This window comes from Bos javanicus, chromosome 29, assembly GCF_032452875.1.
Source record: "Bos javanicus breed banteng chromosome 29, ARS-OSU_banteng_1.0, whole genome shotgun sequence".
Classification (NCBI taxonomy): domain Eukaryota; kingdom Metazoa; phylum Chordata; class Mammalia; order Artiodactyla; family Bovidae; genus Bos; species Bos javanicus.
Genome location: NC_083896.1, coordinates 18352820 through 18379875, shown reverse-complemented (window position 1 = coordinate 18379875; position 27056 = coordinate 18352820). Strand labels below are relative to the sequence as shown.

Genomic DNA, 27056 nt, shown 5'->3' with positions numbered 1-27056 from the left:
CTTTAGTCTTCCCTGACTTCCCTGGTGGCTCAGATGGTAAAGCGTCTGCCTACAATGCGGGAGACTCAGGTTCGATCCCTGGGTTGGGAAGATCCTCTGGAGAAGGAAATGGCAACCCACTCCAGTACTCTTGCCTGGAAAATCCCATGGACAGAGGAGCCTGGTAGGCTACAGTCCATGGGGTCGCAAAGAGTCGGACACGACTGAGTGACTTCACTTCTTCTTTAGTCTATCAGTACACAGATTTATTGATTGAAGTATAACTGACCTATAATACTATGCAAGTGCCAAGTACCCAACATAATGATTTCATATTTCTATACATTAAAAAATGATCACCACAATAAGTCTGGTTACTGTCACCTTACAGTTTTTATATTATTGATTATATTCCCCATGCTGCACATTTTATCCCCATGATTCATTTATTTTGTAACTCACCTGTTTCACTCATCTCCCCTACCACCTCCCCTCTGGCAACTACATGTTTATTTTGTGTCTAATTACTGTTTTGTTTTTTTGCTTGCTCATTTGTTTTTTTAGATTGCACATATAAATGAAATCATTTAGTCTTTGTTTTTCTCTGACTTATGTCACTTAGCTTAATACCCTCTAGGTACATCCATGTTGTCACAAATGGTTAAGATTTCATTCTTCTAGTGTTTTCATTTTCTTTGCAAAAATACACAGAAGTGGAACTGCTGGATCGTATAGTACTTCTATTTTTAATATTCTGAGGAACCTCCATATTGTTTTCCATAGTGACTGTACCAATTTACATTCCCAGCAGTGTACAGGGTTCTCTTTTCTCCACATCCTTGCCAACACTTGTTATTTGTTGTCTTTTTGATAAGAGCCATTCTGACAGATCTGAAATGATAATTGCACTTGGAATTCTCTAGGCCAGAATACTGGAGTGGGTAGCCTTTCCCTTCTACAGGGATCTCCCCAACCCAGAGATTGAACCCAGGTCTCCCACATTGCAAGTGGATTCTTTACCAGCTGAGCCACAAGGAAAGCCCAAGCATACCTGAATGGGTAGCCTATCCCTTCTCCAGCAGATCTTCCCGACCCAGGAATAAAACCGGGGTGGTGGGGCAGGGAGGGGCATTGAATCCAGGTCTCCCACATCGCAGGTGGATTCTTTACCAGCTGAGCCACAGAGAGCCCAACAGACACATGAAAAGATACTAATAGCTTTCCTCCAAGAGAAAACAATTAAAATTTCCATAACATCATGTTATGGAAAGCCTCCTAAAGAAGAGGAACAAAGTCAGACACTCACTGAAGGAGAGCCTTAGTGGTTTGCCCAAGGAGACTGGAAGAAGCAGAGGGGGAGCCGGTGGCAGAGAGAGGATGGCTCAGTGACAGGCTGACGCTGCCCTCACAGGCCTCTGCACAAGGCTGTGAGTAATCACACGCCAAGGCCTGGAGCCACAGGCTGCTGCAGTTATCTTTCACGTCACCCTGTACGTTTCACCCTGAGCCTGCAGTAAAGCACACAGCAGCCAAATTGGGTTCCACTGATCCTGCAACCCTGATGGGCTCCTGCTGTCCCTAGTCTCTGAATCTCCAGAGGATGATTCAGATTCGGTTTTGCACTCTTTTATGACCTTTCACTTCACTGAGCAGTGGGCTTGTTTCATTATACTAGCACGGTCAGCTCTGACAGCCTAGGAATCACGGTGCTCCTCAGAGTAGAGGCTGTTCTTTGTTAAATGAAGGAATCATTCAGTATTTCAGAGAAATTCATCTACTTGCAAGTGAAGCTCTCCAACTCTGAATTATAATTGTTAAATATTTACCTTGGTCATTGTCCCAGAACAAACATTTTAAGTTCTTTGTATTGTAACTGTTCAGCTTGGGGTGGTTCTAGGATTGATCACAGAGCTGTGGAACTAGAAAGAGCATCTAATCCAATTGTTTTACAATTATTTTACAAGTATCACGGGCTTGCTCAGTAGCTCAGTTGGTAAAGAATCTGCCTGCAATGCAGGAGACCAGGTTCGATCCCTGGGTCGGGAAGATCCCCTGAAGGAAATGGCAACCTGCTCCAGTACTCTTGCCTGGAAAATTCCATGGACAGAGAAGCCTGGCAGGCTACTGTCCATGGGATTGCAAAGAGTCGGACACAACTGTGCGGCTAACTTTCACTTTTATTGTAATCAAGTGAAAAAAATCCCCATTTTTGTTTTGCCTTTTAAAAATATATAAACCTAAATTACTTCAGAAATAAAGACTCTAATCCCTGGTCTATTCTGATCTTTGTGGAGAACAGGGAAAGCTGGAGGCAGAGACACTGCTCAGAGTCCCCTGGGCACTAGCTCTGCATCTTCGCCCGCTGTGAGGAAGTAGCCTTGCTGCTCATCAGTTTGGATCACTCTTTGACATGCAGCTGTTCTAATTTACAACACTGATACTGCCTTAGGTCTTAGTGTTAATTCCTTAGGAAGATGTTGATGAAGTCAGTCAAAATATAAAAAGGTATTAGTGTGAGAGCCTGGCTATGTTATCTGCTCTGGAACACGCACTGGCTGAGTGAAGCATGTCAGCAGTAGTTGCTCACCCCACAGGGACTCAAGAGACACAGAGAGTGCGGGCAAAGATGTGCTGCATCTGCTCCTGCTTTGTGTAGCCACCCGGCTTCTGCTAAACGTAGTTTCCTTGGCTAAATAAATCGGGAAGCAGTGAGAACGTCTGTGTGCCTATATATGTTCTTTTCCTGCTCATCTATAACCTACCTATATTGAAAAACAACAACAACAAAACCTATTTGGAAATAATTTCTGACTTACAGAAAGTTACAGGAATATTAGAAAGAATTCTTGGACTCTTCCAGTGGTCCAATGCTTAAGATTCCATGCTTCCACTCCAGGGGGAACAAGTTCAATCCCAGGTCCCCCAGTCAGGGAAGTTCCACATGGTACGGACAGAAAAAAAAAAAAAAAAATTATCATTTTACCCAGATCCAAATGTTAAAGGTTTATCGTATTTTTTATAGATATACACCTTTATTTTTAATCTGATATCCAGTTATGGAATCAGATGATGGTGGTGGTTGAATCGCTAAGTGTGTCCAGCTCTTGGAACCCCATGGACTGTAGCCAGCCAGGCTCCTCTGTCCATAGGATTTCTCAGGCAAGAATACTGGAGTGGGTTGCCATTTCCTTCTCCAAGAGTTTATCATATTTTATCATCCTCTTCTCCAGTAGACACTTTTTTCTGAACTGTTGTAGATATTCTGTTTAGGAGTAAATACACACAGGTATTTAACTAAATTAGAAGGGAACTGTCCTTAGGTAAAGGACATCTAAGAAAAACAAGGACTTTCTCACAACACAGTGATGAAAATCAGGAAATTAACATTGATACAGTACTATTATCTAATATATAGGCCTTATTAATATTTTGCCAGTTTACCTAATACATGTGTTACATTTGTCATACTAATAGAATCATACAGTATATAGTCTTTCGGGACTTGCATTTCTCACTCAGCATAGTATATTTTGGGTGCTGTGTCGCTCAGTCATGTCTGACTCTTTGTGGCTCCATGGACTATAGCCCAACAGGCTCCTCTGTCCATGGGGATTCTCCAGACAAGAATACTGGAGTGGGTTGCCATGCCCTCCAGGGGATCTTCCCAACCCAGGGATCGAACCCAGGTCTCCTGCATTGCAGGCAGATTCTTTACCAGCTGAGCCACCAGGGATGCCTATAGGTCTGGATCCTTTGTTCCTTTTCTATCATTCAGTAGTATTCCATTCTTGGATTATAACACAGTCTGTTCGTGAACATTTGGGTTGTTTCCAGTTTGGGACTACTACGAATAAAACTTCTATAGATGACTGTAGTTAACAGTACCATATATGTGAAAGTTAAGACTAAATTCTAAGAGTTCTCATCACAGAAGAAAAAATTATATTTTCTTTTTTTGTCTCTATATGAGATGATGGATGTTAACTAAACTTATTATGGTAATTATGTCGTTATGTAAGTCAAATCATATGCTGTACACCTTGACTTATACAGTAATATTTATCAGCTATATCTCAATAAAACTAGAAAAAATCTAGAGTAGGATATCTTGCTTCTAATTAGGAGTTAACAATGCCCCCCACCCATAAAAAGCTGCTGTGAAAGTTCGTGTACAAGTTTTTGTGTAAATGTTAGCTGTCATTTCTCTAGGATAAATACCCAGGTATATGATTGCTGAATCATGTAAGCACATATTTAAGAAGATGCCAGACTGTTTTCCTGCTAGAACATGAAGAAAGTCAGATGCAGTCAGACTGGTGAGACAGCTGAGAACTTACAGATGGACCATGTTAAGGAGTTTGGCAATTCTAAGAGCAAGGAGAAGACACTGCTATTGAGCAGAGGAGACATTTGAACGGTTTTGTATTTTGCAAAGATTCCTCTAGCTACAGTTTGCCCTACAATTCCTCTAAGGGCAATTTGAAGAATGGATAATTGGAAAGGGCCAAAGTGGTTTTATGGACACCAGTTAGAAAGTTACTGCAATAGGCTAAATAAGAAGTAATGGCAGCTTAGACCAGGGTAGTGGCAGTAGAGATGGAGAGGAATGGACAGGTCCAGGAAATAATAAGGGGACTTTCCTGGTCCACTGGCTAAGAATCCACCTTCCAATTGCCGAGGGCACGGGTTCAGTCCCTGCTCAGGGAATTAACATCCTACAGGCTGTGCAGTATTGCCAAAAAGAAAACTAAAAAAATGAGATAATAAGGAAGTAAATTCTTCTGTCCACTCTTTTAGGGAAAATGTTTAATATTTCAACATTATACTTAATGTTTGGCTGTAGGTTTTTCTTAAATGTCCTTTACCGAAGGCCAGTTCCCTTCTGGTTATTTTTAAAGAACTATTTTATTCATTTGACTGCCAGGTCTTAGTTGTGGCACATGGGATCTAGTTCCCTGACCACGGATGGAACCCAGGCCCCGTGTTGGGAGTGCAGAGTTTTAGCCACTGGACCACGAGGGTAGTCCCTGTAAGGTTGTGCCTCGTAACCCCTCACCTGTTTCACTCGTCTCCCCCACAGCCTCCCCTCGGGCAACTCTGTGTTTATCCTCTATTTCTGTTTTGTTTGTTGATGTTTTTTAGATTACACATATAAGTAAAATAATATAGTATTGGTCTCTGACTTATTTCACTTAAGATACCATCTAGGTCCATCCATATTGTCATACATGACATTATTTCATTTTATGGATAATATTCCATTGTATATACGTGTACCACATCTTCCTTTTTAAATTAATTCTTGTGGGAGTATAGTTGCTTTGGGCTTCCCTGGTGGCTCAGTGGTTAAGAATCAACCTGCCAATGCAAGAGACATGGGTTCAGTCCCTGGGTTGGGAAGATCCCCTGGAAAAGGAAATGGTAACCCACTCCAGTATCTTGCCTGGGAAAGTCCATAGAGGAGTCTGGTAGGTTACAGTCCATGGGATTGCAAAACAGTCAGACACAACTTGGTGACTAAACAACAAAAACATAGCTGCTTTACAATGTTAAGTTTCTTACTGTACAGCAAAGTGAATCAGTCACACATAAATACAAATCCACTCTTTTTTAGATTTCCTTCCCCATTAGGTCACCACAGAGCGCTGAGTAGAGTTCCTTGTGCTACACAGTAGGTTCTCATTAGTTATCTGATTTATACATAGTAGTGTATATATGTCAGTCCCAATCTCTCATTTCATCCTACTGATCCTTCCCCCACAACATGTGGTCATTAGGATTAGTTCTTTCAAGTTTCAACAAAGTTGCTCCTTAGTTTATAGTATTCTAATACAGTGCCTTAAACTGGAAGGTTAACTTGTTTCTGTTCAAGTCCCAATTCTAGTACTTAGTGATTTGTGTCATCTTGTATATATTTTGTGATCTTTAGTTTATCTATAAAACAAGGAGAATAGATGCTTTTGTGCTATTATGCAGAGCACATAGAATAATTTCTATAGGTGTTTTATGAAAACTGCAACTATACACATGTAAGATATTATTTCAAGATTTAATTTAAAAAATACTTATTTAACTGACAAACAACTAATCTCAAAAATATACAAGCAACTCATACAGCTCAATTCCAGAAAAATAAATGACCCAATCAAAAAATGGGCCAAAGAACTAAATAGACATTTCTCCAAAGTAGACATACAGATGGCTAACAAACACATGAAAAGATGCTCAACATCACTCATTATCAGAGAAATGCAAATCAAAACCACTATGAGGTACTATTTCATGCCAGTCAGAATTGCTGCGATCCAAAAGTCTACAAAAAATAAATGCTGGAGAGGGTGTGGAGAAAAGGAAACCCTCTTACACTGGTGAGAATGCAAACTAGTACAGCCACTATGGAGAACAGTGTGGAGATTCCTTAAAAAACTGGAAATAGAACTGCCTTGCTGCTGCTGCTAAGTTGCTTCAGTTGTGTCCGACTCTGTGCACATAGACGGCAGCCCACCAGGCTCCCCCGTCCCTGGGATTCTCCAGGCAAGAACACTGGAGTGGGTTGCCATTTCCTTCTCCAATGCATGAAAGTGAAAAGTGAAAGTGAAGTCGCTCAGTCGTGTCCGACTCTTCTCGACCCCATGGACTGCAGCCCACTAGGCTCCTCCATCCATGGGATTTTCCAGGCAAGAGTACTGAGAACTGCCTTATGACCCAGCAATCCCACTGCTGGGCATACACACTAAGGAAACCAGAATTGAAAGAGACACGTGTACCCCAATGTTCATCGCAGCACTGTTTATAATAGCGAGGACATGGAAGCAACCTAGATGTCCATCAGCAGATGAATGGATAAAGAAAGCTGTGGTACATATACACAATGGAGTATTACTCAGCCATTAAAAAGAATACATTTGAATCAGTTCTAGTGAGGTGGATGAAACTGGAGCCTATTATACAGAGTGAAGTAAGCCTGAAAGAAAAATACCAGTACAGTATACTAACGCCTATATATGGAATTTAGAAAGATGGTAACAATAACCCTGTATATGAGACAGCAAAAGAGACACTGATATATAGAACAGTCTTTTTGACTCTGTGGGAGAGGGAAAGGGTGGGATGATTTGGGAGAATGGCATTGAAACATGTATAATATCATATATGAAACGAGTCGCCAGTCCAGGTTCGATGCACGATACTGGAAACTTGGGGCTGGTGCACTGGGACGACCCAAAGGGATGGTACGGGGAGGCAGGAGAGTTCAGGGTGGGGAACACGTGTATACCTGTGGCGGATTCATGTTGATATATGGCCAAACCAATACAATAAAAAAAATACTTATTTGTTCTTATACCTTTATAAATTTCAATCCTATCACCTCTAAAGCTTTCTAGAATGAAAAACTCTTCTGTCTTTGGCAAGTTTTTTGTCCTCTTGGTGTTTTAGCAGCTCTTTTCTAAACCACCTCTAACTTATGATTAGAATGTACCCGTTCCACAGCCACTGCATCAAGGCATATTCCAACTCATACTTCAAGATGCAGTTAGAACAGCAAGTCTTTCATGACAGTTTTCCACTCATATGTATTCACTCCCCAGTACTGGGCTGGTATTTACCAAACTAACTCCTGTATCCCCCTGGCTGACTTGGAAGCAGTTCAGAAGCCACCATCCTCTAATGTTAATCTTCATTAAAAACCTTACCTTAAATACCTCTGGGAGAATCTGGGAAGACTCTACAGAACGACAGGTAAGGGGTAGGTTTTAGAGCATCAGTCAAAGTTTTCCTGGATTTAAGTAGGAAACCAGCTCAGCACAAGGAAACAGAATGGAGCTTTCCAACTTTTGGCATGGTGTGTGCACATGCTTTTTTCTCCCACTTCCTCTTTCCACTCACCTGTCACTTACACTCCAGTCATAAGGAACTACTTGTAGTTCACTAGGTTGCTCTTTCCCCTGAGCCTTTAAGTTCATGTTGTTCCCTGTGTTTGGTATGCCTTGTTCCCGATTTCCTTTAACCTGGCTAATTCCTGTTTATCCATTAAGTGAAAGTTGCTCAGTCATGTCTGACTCTTTGCCACCCCGTAGACTATACAGTCCATGCAGTTTTCCAGGCCAGAATACTGGAGTGGGTAGCCTTTCCCTTGTCCAGGGGATTTTCCCAACCCAGGGGTCTCCTGCATTGCAGGTGGATTCTTTACCAGCTGAGTCCCAAGAGAAGCCCAAGAATACTGGAGTGGGTAGTCTATCCCTTCCCCAGCAGATCTTCCCGAGCCAGGAATTGAACCAGGGTCTCCTGCATTGCAGGTGTATTCTTTGCCAACTGAGCTATCAGGAAAGCCCATCTCAACTTAAATGTCACCTCCTCTGGGGTGTCTCCCCTGACCCCCTGGCCTGACTCTCTCAAGTCTGAATTAGGTGCCCTTTCTCTATGTTCTCACAATACCCTGTTATTCCCAGGGCCCAGGTGACACTGTGCATAGAGTAAACCTCAGTAAACATTTCTTCAGTGAATGAATGAATTTCACAAGAATGCTGACTGCAAAGAAAGATTTGAAAAGCTGGCAGCTGATGAACATTCTCTTTCCATGTCCAGCATTCTCCTGGTGTGCAGCCTGCAGATGTGGAGGAAGTTGTGGAGAAGGGTGTGCAGATCCTTGTGATCGGCCGAGGGATGAGTGAGGCCTTAAAGGTTGGTATTGGTGATCACAGCATTCCTGAGGACTTCCAGTAATCTCTCGGGTCTTTACCATAGAGATACGTCCATGTATCACGCACCCCCATTCTGCTGAGCCAGTGGATGGCCTAGGATGAAGTAGTGGCTGAGCCTACTCTTCCTCATCAGGGTTGGTCTCTCCAGTCTCTACGTAACCAAAGGCTGGTGTTGTTTCAACCATATTCCAGAAATTCCTCAATCTTGGAAATATCTTAAGTTCTACAGCTATCAATATTTGGCTCTTCAGAGTTTTATGGTATCTTCCATTTTTACAGTACTTTAAATTTTTCTTTTCTTGGTCACATTCAAGTTTTTTTTCCCTTTTCAGAAAAAAAATGTTTGTTTTTATTGTACTTATAGAAATAATACATGCTTGTTGTGAAAAAGTCAACACAGAAACGTAGTATTAAAAAGGTGAAAGACTCCCCCTTCCCAGTCACATGTGATGTATATGTAACTGCTCCAATTCTCTCTCTACACATCTAGTAATATATACTCACTTATGCATACTGACATCCATGCTTTTACATAAACAGGATCACACTATACATATTGTCCTGCAACTTTTTATTCATTTGTTATTGCATTATGGACAGCCTTTCACGTAAGTTTATAGAGATCTACTTCATTCTGTCCCTTATAAACATGTCCTAAAATCCAGTTCCTTACTGATGAAGGTGCCTTTATATTTTTTAGTTTAATCTAGTTTTTTTCCCCTCCATTAAAATGACTCCTATCCATAAGGCTACTGTTAATATAAAACTGTTCAAATATATGAAAAAGTAATATAGGACATTTTAAAAACATTTCGCTGAGAGTTCCTTCTAACAGAGTTGAATTAAAATTTATTTAAAAATAATATTCAGGACAAGTCAGAGTTGAGAAAATATCCAATAATAGCTGCCACTATTGAAAATCTTTTATATAAATTCATTTACAAATATTTATTCAGCACCTTCTATGGGTCAGACACTGTTCAAGGTACTGGGGACAACAAGGTAAAAAAGGTTCATGGCCCTCGTGAATAATAAATATGTAGACAATTTCAGATCATAATAAATGCTGTGAAGAAAATGGTGACTTCTGAGGGCTGTTCTAAATGAGGTGATCAAGAAAGGCCTGAGAACACATTTGAGCTGCAGTATATGTACATTCATAAGACTTCATCCTCACACCAACCTTGTGGTTTTAAGTATTATCATCCCCATTTTATAGAGGAGGAAATTGCAATTGACAGGCTTTCAAACGGTCTCTTGGTTATTGCACGGCAAAGTTAGAAGTTAGACTCCGGTTGGATTGACTCAAACATTTAACATTTACATGCTAGACATTTTACATACTTTAGCTGAATTTGTTCTCATACTAACCCTGTGAGTTAGGTGGTATTACCTCTATTTACACACATGGCAAAAGAGGCTCAGAGTATTTAATTCACTTACCCAGTCATACTGCTAGGAAGGACTTAAATTCAAGACTGTCTGGCTCCAAAATCCATGCTCTTTCCAGTTTCCATTTCACCTGAGCTGTGTGCACATATTTTATGATATTTCTGTCAACCTCTTAGAAGACTCTCTGACTCCTTGGGGCTCACTGCCAAATTTTGGACTGGTGACATGCTGGGTGATTGGGGAGTGACAGTTGTCAGTGTCCAATTCTGTAGAATATATTTGCCTCATAGCAGGAAAGGAAAGCCTGGGGGCCTTTCACCCTGATTTACTCATCTTTTTCCTTCTTTCCAGGTACCCCCATCAACCGTAGAGTACCTCAAGAAAAAAGGCATTGATGTGCGGGTCCTCCAGACAGAGCAGGCAGTGAAAGAGTATAATGCCTTGGCTACCCAAGGCATCAGGGTGGGAGGGGTCTTCCATTCCACCTGCTGATGGAGCCTTAAGAGAATAAATCACTGAACAATGATGCCTGCGACTGTCACTCTCGCCACTCTCCACTCCAGCCTCCCTAGCACTTTAGAACAGCTGCCTGCACCAGGTCCTGGGCTAGGCTCTGCGATGCGCAGATGACTCAGGCAAGGCTCCTGTCCTAGGGGGTGGGGAGGCGGGGATAGAGGAGACAGATGTTTACCAAAGTTTAATACTGTGGTAAATGTTAGACCAGAAGTAAATGAAAATAAAGCCAAAAATGAAGAAAGCCTTCTGATTTGAAGTTTGAAAGCCAAAGTTTCAGTACATTAAAATCATATTGTAATTGATACTTTGAAATGTTTAGTCATCAACCAATTTTATTAAGTACTTTGTATACCAGACAATGCTACAGGTTCCAAAGACAGCAGTAAGTCTTGTGCTCATCAAGTTTCTATTCTAGTGTGCCAAATAAATAAGCGAGCAAATACATATTGTGAATAGAATATGTTTTAAGAAAAATAAAGCAAGATAAGAAAAGAGTGATAGGGGCTACTTCAGATATGTGGAAAGGGAAAATTTCTTTGTGCAATAACATGAGCAGAGCCCTGAAGCAACACTTCAGTAACAGTAAAAGGAGCTATGCCTTGATACTTAGGTTCTAGACAGGCTGTTCCACTAACTAAACCTGAGTCTTGCCAGTTCTCTCGGCCTCAGATTCCCTCACTATAAAATGATAGAGCTGGACTACATGCCTTCTAATGGCCCCTACTGGCATGGATAGCCATGGTTCTATTAAATACCAAGTGACCTTTTTGAAACCTTGCTGCTGCTAAGTCACTTCAGTCTTGTCTGACTCCTAGTGACCCCATAGACAGCAGCCCACCGGGCTCCCCCATCCCTGGGATTCTCCAGGCAAGAACACTGGAGTGGGTTGCCATTTCCTTCTCCAATGCATGAAAGTGAAAAGTCAAAGTGAAGTCGCTCAGTCGTGTCCGACTCTTAGCGACCCCATGAACTGTAGCCCACCAGGCTCCTCCGTCCATGGGATTTTCCAGGCAAGAGTACTGGAGTGGGGTGCCATTACCTTCTCCTTTTGAAACCTTACGATAGACTAATAGAATTATTAACAGTTATCAGCATTGCCTTATTTTTCATTCTCCCCCTGTTAATAAAAGTTAACGAGTATTGGCTTTGGTGTCCATTGGCCTTGACTTTGACCTGTGGCTTCCAATGCCATTCATTGGTTGGGCATTTATTTAATTTCTCAGAGTTTCACTGTTCTCATGTCAGATAGGGATAATATTAGTACCTGAAGTTATCACAGGTGTTAAGTGGGGTAATTCACAGAAAGTCTTAGCACTCTGCCTGGCATGTACTAAGGACTCAATAAATTGAAACCACTGTCATTATCTTTCTCCTAAGGGGGCTGCTGTGTAAAGCTAACTGGTTTCATCTTATGGTTCTTAATATAGCAGCTTATTATTTCATAGATTCATAGGATGTTGGTGCCCAAAGGAATTATCTACTTTTTTGCTCACTCATTTATTCAGTAATTCTCTTTCATACTCATTTACTGAAAGTCTTTTTTTTTTTTTTTGAAAGTCTTTAATATTCTTATGATCAATTATTGCTAGATCCTAGGGGTACAGGAATGAGTAAGTTATAGTTCCTGCCCTCAGGAGTTACCTGAGAGAGAAATCAACAAGACAATAATGATAGTGTGTTAACATTATAGCAGTTATAACATCCAGTGGTAGCACAAAGGGGGACTAACTTATCCTACCAGAATAGGAGGAAGATTAGGAGAGACATCACTAAGGATGTAACACAGGTCTTAAAGAACAAGTGGTTCATTTATTCACCAAATATTTGGGAACTTTTCAACAGACATTAACTAGGTATGCTATCGATCATGGCCATAACTGAATAAAATTGCTCCACCCCCACCCTTGTTGAAGCCACGGCCCGGAAAGTGGATTTTTGCTCCACATGATCCTGTCACCTGACTGGCCACACTGGGCATCCGACCTAAGGACAGCCAATCAACTTAAGATGTGGCTCGGCAAGAAAACCTAAGCTGAGATGACTGCCATGGAAAGTGATCTTTCCAAGTTTACCCAGCAAGAAAGTGGCAAAGGCAGGATTAGAACCCAACTCTATGTCGTGATCTCTTTCTGCCACCTTAGGAGACCCGCAGGAGATAGATTCTCACAGACCTAACCCCCAGCCGAGAGGCCTGAGAAGGTCAAGCTCAGTGCCCTTTCCACAACCAACCGTTTGTCAGATGACGGGGTCTTTCTAGACCTCAGTTCCCTCAGCTCGGAAAGCCAGATTCATATAACAAGCAGGGATGTCTGATAAAAATTCAGACTATTTTTCTGGGTGATGAGATAAAAGAATTTTTGTTGTTGTTGTTAAATATAAGATAAGACAGTTCCAGTGGGTGTTGAATTAGGTGTGGGTGTAATTAGGTGTTCCTAAGTGAGTTGTCTCTACATTAAACATAACTTAGTACAAACTTCTTAAGAGACAGAAGTACCTGGCAGTGAAGTTATTAAACTTTGTATCAAGGCTGTAATAGCCCCTACTTCTGAATCTCTTCTGCATGGTCAATGCTGGAAATTCCAAGAACTGGGAGAGAAGTTCTTTTTCCATGACACAATACTGAGTCCCACACACCCTTTGGTTCAATTTTTAAGTTGCGTGCACAGCCCTCACTCTGCCCACACTCAATTCCTTCTAGCTTGAGCAGCTCCTAAGACAAGAAGTCTTGTCAGGTGCTCGGTGTGTACCTGCTCCTCAGTCCTGTTTGGTGAGGTCAATTATGTCAAAGACAAATTTACAGTCCTTTCAGAAGCCTGACTCTCAGCTGGCTTTTGCAGGCATGTCACGGTACTGTGAACCCTGCTCTGGACTCAGGGACTCATTCATTCTTTCCTTGCTTGGTGTGTGCCAGGCGCTACGCTGGGGATACAACACAGACAGTCTTACTGCCCAGCTATTCACAGACTAGTTGGGAGAAACAGACATATAAACAGAGTGATGATGCAGAAGTTGCAAACTGTCACAAATCTACCTGGAGACAGGTTTTGCTGGTCTCAGAGTAATTTGAACATTTACTTGAATTACCAAAATTTTTAACATGGATATATATGTTTTTTTAACATGAAAATGCAGGTTACTGGCTTTTCTGGAAGAATTAGAAAATATGATCAGGTCCATACCTATGAACAGCTGAACAGCTGAGTGGAGCTGAACAGCCTTCTTCGGACAGAGAATCTGCTGATTCTTAGGTCTCTATCATTTTCCTATGGCCACTGAACCACTTCTTTTTTAAAATTGTATGAGGATTATTCTTTTTCATAACTTTGAAAAAGAGGATGCATTTATTAGCTTTACAAAGCCCCTTACTTTTTCTTTCCCCCCTGCCCACCTGCTTCAGGGTTGGCATTTGTGAACCTGCCATAAATAAAATGGTTGAGGAATGTATAGAAGGCTGTGGAAACATAAAGGCAATGCATCAAGCCCACAGGAGACACAGACAGGTTCCAGAATGAGGCTCACTCCTGAAGAATGAAAAGAAAGGGACCACAGGAGACAATCTGAAGAGCACATTCCAAGGTTCAGGTGTGAGGCAAGAGACATAATGGTGAGAATTAGGAATAACTACAGATAATCCTCTACAGTGGAAGAAGTACAGAGAATGTTGGGGACTCGGAGTATGAGGCTAGAGAGGACAGCAGGGGATGAAGAGTCTTCAAGGACAGTTTAGACTTTATCCTGGAGCCAAGAAGTGACCCACTTAAGGAGGTTTAAGCAGGGGAATGAATGTGATCAGATCTGGGTTTTGGAAAGATTACTCTGGCACCTATGTGAAGAATGGGCTGAAGGGGAAAAGATTTGAGACAAGCAGTTCATTAGGAAACTAATCTCACACTTCTAGAGTGATGATGTAGACTGCATCAAGACAGACACATTGAGTAAAGAGGACTGAAACATTTAAAGAAGCAGAATCTAAAGGACTTGATGGCTAGTTTTATATGAAGTCTAAGGATAGTGTCCAGTGTGACAGTTTCCAGCTTTGACCAGGTACACAGTTGGTCGCTCAAATTGCAGAAGAGACCCCTGGAGAGGCCTGATTTCCAGACTTGCTTCTACTAACTCAGTCTCTCTGGCTGCACAGTTACTTATAAATGAGGGTGCCACATTAGAGCCATCTTTATGCCATCTTTATGCCCCTTTCCAGGTCTTTGTCAGAAAAATCAAGATTCTCATAATTCCCAGAGAATTCGGAGAAAGAAGAATTTAAAAGGTTGAGCTCAACCCCTCATATGGTAACTTGAATTCCTTTAAAACACACTTGTCAGGAGCCTGTTCAACCTCAGACCGAACACATTCAGCATGGAAAATTCCTGATCTTCTAAGACAACCCATTCAATTCTTACAGTTTCAAAAACTCATCCTATGAGACACTGCCTGAGAAGTCTCGAGCAGATAAGCAGTCTGCACCATCTTTTGTCTTGGATAAAATGACTGAAGAGGAAGATGATGCTTATGACTTCAGTACAGATTATGTATAATAAAGCCTTGTCCTGTAAAAAAAAAAAAAAAAACTCATCCTGACACTAAGGCAAAATTTGGCCCTTTGTGTATCTTCACCTTTGATGGGGAAAGTACTCTCAGGTCTTAAGACCTAGGATCAAATTCTGCCCTTGCCCCTTAGAAGAAAGACATGACCTCAAACTCTCAGTTTTCCCACCTACAAAATGGGGAATAACTGAGAAAGATTTTTATAAAAGGTGTACTGTATCTAAAAAGAATTCAGCATATTTTTCCCTTGGAAGGCTCAGTTAGCAGCATCGGTTCTTGATGTTTTCATCTGTGCGTCAACTCAGTAATCATCATTAGGTGCTTATGTCAGGGCCATGGTATGACTCAGCCTGGCTTTAAGCTTTACTTTATCTCCAAGGCAGGCAATTTTCTTTAGGGCCTCCTGTTGACACTGATGGCACATCACTGAGATGTACTAAGTAAATAAGCACACAAGAAAAGTAAACGCCATAGAGGTGATCTTCTTTTAGTCTCTCCATAGCAGTTACGACCTCCAGGAGCCAGACCACCCAGGTTCTAATTCCAGCTCTCGTTTACCAGCTGTGAGACCTAGGCCAAGGAGGCAGCTCCAACACTGTAGCCATCAGAGATGGAGTTGAAAGTGCTATTTCTTATAGTGGATCCCTCTTTCCCATAATCCTGGCTTCTTTAAATTCTCTGAACTTCAACTGCTTTAATAAAAACCTACTATTAGGTTTATTATAATAGCACCTACTTCACACTATAGTTTTGAGGATTAAATGAGTTAATTCATTAAAGGGTTTGCAATACTGCTGGGCATACATTAGGTGTGTTAAACCAGAAGTCAAACATGCTTGAATTCAAATTCCAGCTCTGCCTCTCAGGAACTGTATGTTCTTGTTATTTTTATTAGCTTTCCAAGCACCAAATATGATCAAGACTGGCCAGAGATTAAGATTCTGCCAAGCATTATTTAATTAAACCCATTCAACAACCCATAAAGTATAATTATCTCTATTTTACAGATAAGAAAATTAAGGCACAAGAGAAATTTGTAGGTTCTTTTCCATATACTTCTCCTGATGTGGTATAGCTCAGACCTTTGGACTCATTTTGGATTTGAATGAATACAAGTGTTATTACAGTATTCCTACCAATGACCTAACCTGTCAGACTCACTTGGCCGTTACAAGGATTAAATGACAGGTAAAGAACACAACACAGGCCCTCACATGGTTCACAGGCTTTACTGTTCTTACACCGCAGCTGCATCTTTAACTCACATGCAGCTCCAACACTGGAGTCATCAGAGAAGGACTGGAAAATGACTGTGTTTCTTAAACTAGATCCCTCGTTCCCATAATGCTGGTTTCTTTTCTAAAATATGGGCCATCTCTCATATTTTGGTCCTAAGGATAATGGCAGGCAAGATCAAAAATTATCCTGAAGAATGAAAATGATTCATTCTTCAGCTGTCCATTCAGTTCTTGGCCAGCCATTGCCTGAGTTAAGGAAGGAGACTCTCAGCAAGATAATGAAGTCTAGGGCCATTCGGGAACTGTCGATGGTGAAAAAACAAAGCTGCGAAAGCCGCTTTGCGGTTGGCTCTGACAAACAGACTGTTGCTTTAAGAAATAAGATTATGGCTCCAGTAACTGCCTCTTTAGAAGTGGCTAGAAAATTGGATCTTTTTCTTTCACACCTGAAGAATGTAGACATGTAGTATAAATGTTGAACCTATAGCCACACAGATTCCCTGAAGGACCAGGGACTAGAGCAGCTTGGTGTCTCAGTTTTATTGGGGGCAGGGCTATCGAGGTTGGGGGTAGGGGGCAGGATAGCCTTGAAGGTTTCTGTTTTCTTAATTAATGCGAAATAATTTATCCAATGCTTCATACAGATGAGACTGCAAGGGTCACATGTTCCTCCTTATGCCTATATACCATTTCCAGGTGAAATGCTCTGGCTTCTGGCTCACTCTGATCCCAAGAAGGGCCTTCTAGGCCACGGCTGTAAAGGCTGCTTGTGACTCAGCGCCTTGCAGGTTTGGGCATTATGTAAACTTTTACAGACTTGCTGAAGGGGATGGTGCCCTCAATGCCGGTTTCCACCTGGGGTGACATCTCACCACCTTCAATCCAGGGGGATTTTGGAATTCGTGAACTGGAGTTGTAGGCCAGCAGCAGCCTCACTTCCACCTGGCAGGGTTCTAGAAAAAAAGACAAAAATCATAAATGACAGGGCAACACCCAGGAATTGCGATGAAATGTCAAGTAAACGCAAGATCAAAGATGGAGGCAGCAGGGTTTCAAGAACATTTTTCACCTGTCTGCATCCCTCCCTTCCCCCATCTGCAAAACAAAAACAATTTTCCAGCCTGAATACCATGAGGCTCTTCCTAAGCTACAGACGTGCTGCGACATCTCTGCCACTGCCACCTCCTCCTCGGGTCTGTTGGGCTCCCTGCAGCTCAGAGCCATGGCTGCTGAGATGCTCAGAGAGCAAGCGAAAAACTGTCTTGCACAGAGGCCTTCCAGCCTCAAAGACAGAGGGTCATAAGGTATGTGCGTATGGCCAGTTCTTGTGCCCAGGTAACCATGCTCTTTTTGGGCAGCCGATCTCAGACCTGAGGTCTATGTGCAGAGTGGACTCTGCTGTATTAGCAGAGAAGAAGCTGTTCATCTGGAAATAGTTTGGACAGAAAACACTCATTACTGAACAGGAACACATTTCAGGGACCTAAAATCATGTCACTGAACCTTCCATTCTTTCACGACATGACATTACAATACTGATCTGGTGTCTGTACCTGGCAGACCCAGAAAAATAAATAAGACCTCCCTTAAGCTGCTGTTTGGCTGAGGACGCAGAGACAGTTGCATAGAGCACAGTACACACGCGAGTCTGTAAAAAGCACTGACGAAGGCGCCCAGGAAGGCTTTGGAATGGAACACCTGCTTGGTGCCAAATACATAACTCCAAGAGTTCTTACCCTGCTGCACCACGAAAGAAAGATCGTCACGATCCCAAAAAAGTTCCAAGGTTCTCAGAGTTTCTAAGTGACTGCCCAGACCCACACTAGTGACAGAATTTGAGCTCAGTTCATAAACTGAAACACTAATCTTTCTATTAACCATGTGGTTTCAATAAAGAAGAAGGAGAGGATTTCAGAAAGACCTAACGACAGGTGCAGAGGACAAGAACACCGCAAGCTTGGGTGTCCTCCTTGATCTTGTGTGACTGGGTAACCTCCTTACTTCATGAAAGATGCAAGTTTTAAAGATGAGCCCAAGGGTAAGGGGTTTAAAGGGCAGCAACGAGGGCTGATAGAACAGGAAATGAACAAGGGCAGAGGTCCCAGGACTTCTCAATGCCTCCCCAGACATGTTCCTTGTTATTTCCAGACTTCTCCCTAGGGATCAAAATAGAGACGAGATCACTGTCTTCCAGGAAGGGAGGGCTGGCAGCCAGCCAGAGCAACCCAGCCGAGCCCAGACAGCAGCTTCAGCAGGACCATTTACCATGGGCCCCTTCACTAGCCTTCAGTGTCTGCAATGAAACCAGCACTGCTCTCCAGTCCGAGGCTCCAGTATCAGCTCTCCCAACAGGCTCTCCTCTTTTGTCCTAGATGGCTACTGCCAACCCTTGAACCACAACCCAGCCCTGGCTCTCACAGCACTTTCAGGAGCCAAACCCTGGTAAGGTCAGACAACTGAACCCTACCTGGTCATTAAGCCTTCCCTCACCAGTACATGTGAAGAGTGGCAATTCAAGCCACTGCCATTAGAGGAAGGGAACAGAGAGAAAAAAACAAGAGGGAGAAGACAGTGGGGAAAAGAAACAAAAGATCGTCTGGGGCCAATCATGCAACCTGTTTATCATGCTTAGAAGAGTATGGCTTTATGAGGTATATATTACCACTCCACAGTCTTAAAGGAAAATGAGACAGACAGGTTAAATAACTTTCTCAGGATCACAGCAAGTAAGGCAGAATTTGGAAACCTGTCTATGTGACTCCAGGCCTAGCAGCATCCCGTCTCCCAAAAGACAGGGCCTAGGTAGAAAGCTGAGGGACTAGAGGGAGGAGCCCCTTCCCAACACCAGGCCTGGTCTCCTGGGTTAGGAGGAAGAAAGTGCTGGTGCATTCAGAATGAGAACACATTTCACTATAGTATCCCAGGCCAGACGGGAGGATGGTATAGTGAAAAAACAAGGCACTTAGGAAATCTGCATGCCGGCCTCCAAGCCACCATTAATCGGCACATGGGCCTCCACTTACACATCTATAAAATGAAGAGCAGAATACTAACTCCCACCACAGAGTTATCTAAGAATTAAGTGAATTTTTATTGCAAACTTGAAACCCTACATTCCGTTTTCATTATTTGTTGAGCATCTACTACATGTCAGGCACTAGGGACATGAGATATAGAGGTACTGGGAACACAGAGGTAAAGGTGATGAGCATGTTTCCTGTCCTCAAGCAGCCCACATTCTAATTGCAGATAAAGTCAATAAATGAATGAGGAAACATCTGACATGAGTAACTCCTGAGCAGAGAATTAAAACAGAGATTTTAAATTATGACTAGGTAGCAGCCTCTCAAAGGAGGTAAACCTGAGTGAATTATAATTTTTCAGGCTCAAGACAGCCCAAATTGTATGCCTGGTTCATGCAGTGAGCTGCTGTATGACCAGGGACAAGTCAATACACCCCTTGAAACCTTTCAAGCTCTTCTGAGCTGTAATATGCTGTTCTGCCTCCCTCAGCCTTGGTCCCTGCAGAAAATGCTGTCCCACAGCATTTATTTCCCCATATCTAGGGTCCCTTCACCAAAAGAGATCAGAATAAGGAACTCTACCTTCCTGTAGACTTGCACTGTGGCCAACAGTGCAGAACACTCCATCAGCAAGGATACGGAGTGAGGGACGTTCAGGGAGGCAGGTCCTGGGAAAAGCTTCCTGGCTGGAAGCTCCCTCAATTGTGACAGGCCCACTGGACCTCTTGGAGAAGGCAGTGGCACCCCACTCCAGGACTCTTGCCTAGAAAATCCCACGGACGGAGGGGCCTGGAAGGCCGCAGTCCATGGGGTCGAGAAGGGTCGGACACGACTGAGTGACTTCACTTTCACTTTTCACTTTCATGCATTGGGGAAGGAAATGGCAACCCACTCCAGTGTTCTTGCCTGGAGAATCCCAGGGACGGGGGAGCCTGGTGGGCTGCCGTCTATGTGGTCGCACAAAGTCAGACACGACTGAAGTGACTTAGCAGCAGCACTGGACCTCTCAAAGGGCTGCTCCGACATTCAACAGCACCATTTCCTCTTTGTGAAAACTTTCCCACCTAACACCCTTCATTGGGGAAAACCACTAATAATGGCAATAAATAATTACGCATGTATTCAAAAATACAGTGAAAGAAAATTCCAGAAGGCATTCATCTATTTCTAAAATAAACCAAATTTGCTGGTATTGAACACCATCTCCAATAACAACCATACTTCTGAATCATCTTCAACAATTGAGGCAACACCACCGAGACCAATTCTCTCCCACATTTTAGGTTCTGCAGACTGAGTCTCTTTCTAAAGTTTCCAAAGTGCTTTACAGACTGTGGAAATGGAATGTCATTGCATTTGTATTCTCTCAGTTTATCCTTTACGAATTAAAGAAAAATACTTATGTAGCTTCTATGTGATTTTCTCAAATTATCAAGTTTCTACTCAGACGCTGTAGGGCGAAGTAGGAATAGATCATCTTTGCACTACCCACAAACCAGCCCATGTGGGAAGGGAAGGCAGAACAGTTGTCACTGTACCACTTCTGGGGGAATGAAATGAACTGTTCATATAACAAAAAGAGTGATTTTAAATTACTGGTAAAAAAATATAAAACTGTTTAATTTCCAGAAAGACTAGTCCTCAGAATTAAGTAGTAGATTAAGAATTGTCATCTTAATTTAGAAGGTGAGGAGACAAGATTCAGAAGGGAGAGTAGCCTGTCCAAGGTTTTGCAGCAGGTCAGTGACAAGGTTATGATAAGAAAATAGTCTCCAGGTGTCCAGCCCCCAGTTCCTTCCATAAGACTCCATTCTATCATAATCTTTTGAAAAAAGTTTGTGCTGTATGTAATCAAAGCAATGAAGCAATAATGTCTAAATGTACCCAGTCTGAGCTTATAAGCGCCTTAGGAAACCAAGTTCAACCCTCAGCAGGCCTGGTTCAATCACATATTTTTCAAACTATAAAAAACAAATGCCTTGCCCCCACTGACTCCTTACCTGTCCAGGCAGTGTGGGAGAGGAACACCTGAGTGATGAGCCGGTGGCGTCCTGGGCCAGGATTCCGAAAGTCTGCCGGCTTAGGGTGGATCATCTGAGCCTGGCCATCTGGATATAAGACCTACGAGGTGACAGACATGAGAAAAAGAGCCAGAAGAGCCATGAGCTTTTAACAAAATTACTGGTGACATATGCTGTGAACCCCAAAACAGGAGGAAAAGATAACACCATCCTTCATAAGAAACTGCTCCTTGTGGGGAGGACAATACTATCAAAATCTCTCTACCCTCCCCCCAGTACAAGCCAGTGTGTGATAAATCTTTCCTGAATTTATGGTGAGTGAGAGAAATAAGGTGCCTCTATATTAATCCTGACGTGAAGAGCCTTTGCAGGCACTCCCTGCTTCTTCTGGCTCTGAGTCACAGCATGGCCCACCATCCATCATCAACTATCAAGTATTAAGAATAATTCTGGAACCTTGCTGGTAGTCCAGCAGTTAAGAATCCACCTGCCTGTGCAGGGGATATGGGTGCAATCCTTGGTCCAGGAAGATCCCACAGGTTGTGGGGCAAACTAAACCTGGATGCCACAACTAGTGAAGCCCGTGCTCTGCAACAAGAGAAGCCATCACAACGAGAAGCCCACGCACCACAACAGAAAGCAGCCCCTGCGTGCTGCAACTAGAGAAAGCCTGCCCACAGCAACAAAGACCCAGCATAGCCAAAGTTAAGTACATACATACGTACGTATTTTAAAAAAGAACAATTCTGTAACTTTTCACTAGATCGTAAGCAGCCAGGAACCTGTTTCTCTCTTTCTACAGAGATAGTGCTTCATGAGGGGTCTGCTCAAATCACAGGCCAGTTCCTCAAGTCTCACAAGCTGCCGAAGAGCTCTCAACACCGAGGGGAGCTTCACAGCTATCTGTTAGAGGGCCTGTCACTGCACAGTGTACAAGTGAGCTAAAGGAAGAGATGAAGCATATCCTAGAAGCACACAGGACCTGGGCTTTGGGAATATACTGATGGGGTAAAGTTGGGACCGCACAAGTCTTTCAACTACAAAACTCTGGGGAGGCATGTCTCAGCCCACCTGCCCCATAGTCTCATTGGTCCAGAAGTGTTGGGGCATGGCAGCTGAGCTGGACAGGGCTTTCTTACTGTCAGAGCTGTCCAACGACTGAGCAGTGAGTTCCTCATCTTCCCACCTATGATGGCATTCAAACCGTTTGGCTATGCATGTAGTAAAGCTACTCTGAAGGTGATTTTTCAGTAGAGTCTAGCAGATGAACCTTAAACAATCTACCTGCGATTGCATTTATGCGCAATTGGTCAATGAACTTTTTCCAGGAACAATGTGAAACTGGTTCTCAACCGTGGCTGCACATTAGAATCACCTATGGGCTCTTTATTTTTTCTTTTTAATTGGAACCTATGAGCTCTTAAATAAAAAATACTGGTACTCATGAGTTCTACTCAAGATTCTGACTTAAACTGGTGTAGGTTGAAGCCTGTGCATCAGTATTTTTTTTTTTTAACACATTCTGAGTAATTCGAATGCGGAGCTAGGGTAAAGCTAATGTTGGCAGTGAGAAATAAAATACTGCCTGCTGTTTCAGTAAGCAAAGGATTTTGAGCTATCAGGGACAGCAGCCACCCTCCAACCGTGAGCCCTGAGAGAACACAGGGCAGAAACAAGGAATGCCCACCATCCAGCAGTCATCAGACTGCAGTCACACCCATGGTACAGCCTGAGGAAACTCAGGATGAGAAAACACAGGATGTTGGCCCCAGACAGCTGAGGTGCATATCAAAGGAATGATTTCAGCGAGTCCAGATTCTTGCATCTTCAGAAAAGCGCTAAACTCCTTGAGATATTTAGTTTTCTTTTACGAACAGTAATCTTTCATTGTGACTACCTGGTGTTGTTGCAAAAATTCCTGTATAACCTAGTTTCCCCCACTTCCTCTTCAGAACAGTTTTCTCAGCATTAATCTGAGATGGTATCTCCCAGGCCTGAAGCCCTAAGAACATCCGCTCAAAAAAGTAACCTAACTCTCCAATTCTAGGTTGTGCATTATTTTTTCAGTCGACAGGGCAAAACAAAAAAAGCTGCAGCACAACTTCACAGCAGCTCAGAATTAGTTCTCTGTAGGTCTCATAATTTATAATAATTCCAGATGGAAAGCCAGAAGATATTTTTCCTCTACTGTCACCATAGGCAAATATTACCATCTCCAGGGCCTGATTCATCCTTATTCTCTTCCAGGAAGCTGACCCTGCCTGCTCCAAGCTACTTTTCTGTACTTACTGCCAGTGTTTATTCATATTCCCTCTGCCTGGAATACCTCTATCCTTTGCTCTTAATCATCCTTTCAGACCTCATCCATGCCACAGTATCTCAACAAGGTCTTTCTTTTCTTCAGCCACAAATTAAGGATTTCTCCCATTGTATTCCTTATATTAATATCATACTCAGTGGCTTGCCTGGAGGACCCTGGCCTCCTGCTTGACTGTAAAGTGCTTTTGTTCAGCTCACAAGAGATACTTTGTCCTGGCCCACCTTTGAATAGGAGAGAATAACACACCCTTCTGAAGGCTGGCCATTCCCTTGGAGATGTTTTGCAAGACTGAAGGCCCTTTACTTCCCCACTGCATCTTCTTCTCTATTCTGCCTTTTGACTTTAGTTCCTCATTGCTTCTTTCTAATTTTTAAAAGAACCTGGCATCCAGTCCCCAATAAGATGGTTATCTTGAGGCACTAGCCTGCTATCTTCTTGGTTCCCGGCTCCCCGATTAAAGTCTCTTCCTTGCCTCAACACCTCGTCTCTCGGATTCATTGGCCTGTTGTGCACTGAGCAAAGCCATTAGGGGAAGCATGTTGAATGAAACCGCCCACCCTGGCCAAGCACCACAGTAACCATTTGCATGAGTTGTTTAGGACAGGAGGTCCTGGTAAGGAACACGGAACTAATAAGCCACCACCAACTGCAAGAGTTGGGGAAAGATCAAAAGGAGACACCACATGTCCGACCATCTCCCAGAATCCTCAATGGTATCCATCGTGGCTGAACAAGGTGGGCACCACCATGAAGGATTCTGAATCAGAATGACTGGCTAAAGACAACCCGGAAACTAATCCCATCACCAAAAAACCCAAGACTGCGAGCCACAAGGGACAGCTGTTCTCCTGGGTTCCCTGACCCGACTGCTCTCCACCTGGGCACCCTTTCCCAATAAAATCTCTTGCTTTGTCAGCACATGTGTCTCCTCAGACAATTCATTTCTGAGTGCTAGACAAAAGCCCAGTTTTGAGCCCTAGAAGCGAGCTTGGACTCGATAACATATATATTTTTTAAGCATACTGCTGAATTCTTTATAGAAGCCAAAAATTGGAAATAACCCTATAGGAAAGGAAAACTAATTTCCCCTCTACCCTTCTAGGTTCTTGTCTGAGACTCTTCTATAATAAAGGCAGATTAACAGGAGAAAAACAGAAGTTTAATAACAAATACATATATATATATAAATGTATATATATAAAAACATATATATATAAATACATCTCTATATATAAATACATCTCTCCTAGGAGAGACCTAGGAAAACTGAGTCACCCCTTAAAACTGCCCAAGCCATCACCTTAAATACCATCTTCAGCCAGACAAAAAAAAGATGCTGAAGAGAAAGACAGCCTGTTACAGGAGGCCATCAAGTAAAACACAATTAACAAGGGTAAGTTGTCAGGCAAATTTAAGTTGGCATTCTCTCCACTGATATGAGCTTCTAGAGATTAGTCTTCCAGGTACTAAGAGGGAGACATCTTACAAATGGAGATTTCCCTTATAAACGTACATTTTTCTCTCAAAAAGAGCAATTCTACTCTGTTTCCAGAGATTCACCTGTGTCTACAGACTCTCAAAAATAATCACTCCAAAGAATCTTTGGGCCCAAAAGACTTATTTTGGGTGTATGTTCTGTACACCTTCATCCCCACCTTTGAAACTTCTAAGAAGCTTCATAATCCAGAAACTGAGTCCGTTAAGTCAGTCCATTATCTTACTGAACCAGTCTTAGTCTTGAGAACAGGTCATTTTAAAAGTTGTGTCTCATTTCAGGAGGTTGTGTTGCAAGTGGCTCCCAAAACTAGATCTATGTTGTCGGAACAGGCCAGTATTTAATAAGAAACCATAATATTCTTAATTCATCATGTACCTGTCTGAACTGATGGCTGAACTTCTGTTTTACAACAGCCTGTCCACTTGTCTGTCTCCCACTGGAATTAAGCATCCTGAGGGCAGGAATTCTAATTCCCTTGCCTAGCACTTAGCAGGTGCAACAGAGTAAACATTATTGCATGGATGGAAAGAAGGAGGGGAAGGAGAAAGGAGGGAAGGAAGAAGGGAGGGATACAGTAAATGGGTAGGACTCCTTTGGGGCTCAACTACAGAATGTTACAAACTGATTAGTGTCTATACTGAATCTCTCCCATCTCTAGTGCATCTATCTAACTTGGGAAAAATACTCCCTAGGACTGCTTTTTCCCCCACCCATAAATTTTATTCACCAAGCTGACCTAATCACAACCTGCATGAATTTGCTTATTACAGTTTGCTTATAGCCCTAAAAACACCAAGTCTTAACTTCACATTGTAAGAACAGAAGGGGCCCTGCCATTTAATGAACCCAGAGTGGGGACCAAGGATTTTTCATATTAATGCATCATTTCAATGTTACCATTCCTACTTGTTAGTTGTAGAATCTGAGATGCAGTTTAATGTAACCTGCTCCGAACCATATTCAGCAGTAGAGCTGGGAACTGTGCCTAGGCTCCCGTCCATAAAAACGTCTCTTCCCTCTCCCAAGTTTCTGTCCCTCAGGCAGAGATTACAGGGGGTGCTAAAGTGAAAAGTTCCAACACAAAGTCAGTTTAGAAACTCCATGGGAACCCAAACTGGACAGACCTGGACCTTCACAGTGTTCTGAGGATCCTGCACGTGTTCCAGGGTTGCATCGACATCCAGGGCCACCACCAACCCAGATGTAAACCTCAAAGGGTTGTCTGACTCGCCTGCTGGCTCAATAATGGTGGCGGAGGCTTTGTGGATCTGTAAACAAGAAGAAAATATGATTCTCAAGCCAGGTCATCCCTGCGCAGCAAAACATGACCTCCTTAACTAATGGATGGACATATGTTAGTCAAGCAGAAGAAAGGCCTGAACTCAGCTGCTCCACTAAGTCAAAGAAGATCACCAAGGTGAGCAGTTTTGATTCTCTGGATAGACTTGCCCTGAAGGGGTCAAGATACTGACACAGACACTGACCTGCTCTGGAAGGGGGAGGTGTAGGAAGGTGCTCTGCCGCAGCATGGCCTGCAGAATTTTGACCACTTCTGCAGGTTTGGATGTCATGAGTCGGGGCATGAGGTCAAGAAGTCTGTCCACAAAGCTGTCCTGCAGGTGGGGCAAATCAGCGATGAAACACCTGAAGGAACAAACAGAAGCAACTCGGAATTCATTCACCACAGGCTGACCCCTGAACTTCTGCCAGGCCCTGAGGTAGGAAAAGTGATGAACTGGAGGAGTTCACGGTTCCTGAGGAAAGTCATGCACCTATATAATTAAGCTGCAGTGACAAAATCATCACAATAGCCTTGTTTATT

At 42.7% G+C, this 27056-nt stretch overlaps 2 protein-coding genes across 5 annotated transcripts in view; one reads left to right on the top strand and one right to left on the bottom strand.

Moving 5' to 3' along the window:
- AAMDC (adipogenesis associated Mth938 domain containing) overlaps positions 1–10599 on the top strand; it is a 34618-nt gene extending 24019 nt beyond the window's left edge. For all 4 annotated transcript variants that reach the window (XM_061406162.1, XM_061406164.1, XM_061406165.1 and 1 more), the window contains 2 exons: positions 8566–8661; positions 10425–10599. In XM_061406162.1, coding sequence (XP_061262146.1) covers positions 8566–8661; positions 10425–10565 — 237 coding nt within the window. In that variant the 3' untranslated portion in view covers positions 10566–10599. The remainder of the gene's footprint in view (positions 1–8565; positions 8662–10424) is intronic.
- Positions 10600–16347: 5748 nt separating this feature from the next.
- Positions 16348–27056, bottom strand: part of INTS4 (integrator complex subunit 4) — a 108358-nt gene continuing 97649 nt past the window's right edge. The window contains exons 20-23 of the mRNA XM_061406156.1: positions 26719–26878; positions 26359–26502; positions 21396–21516; positions 16348–17325 (exon numbers count right to left, since the gene is read on the bottom strand). Of these exons, the coding sequence (XP_061262140.1) occupies positions 17147–17325; positions 21396–21516; positions 26359–26502; positions 26719–26878 (604 nt within the window). The 3' untranslated portion in view covers positions 16348–17146. The remainder of the gene's footprint in view (positions 17326–21395; positions 21517–26358; positions 26503–26718; positions 26879–27056) is intronic.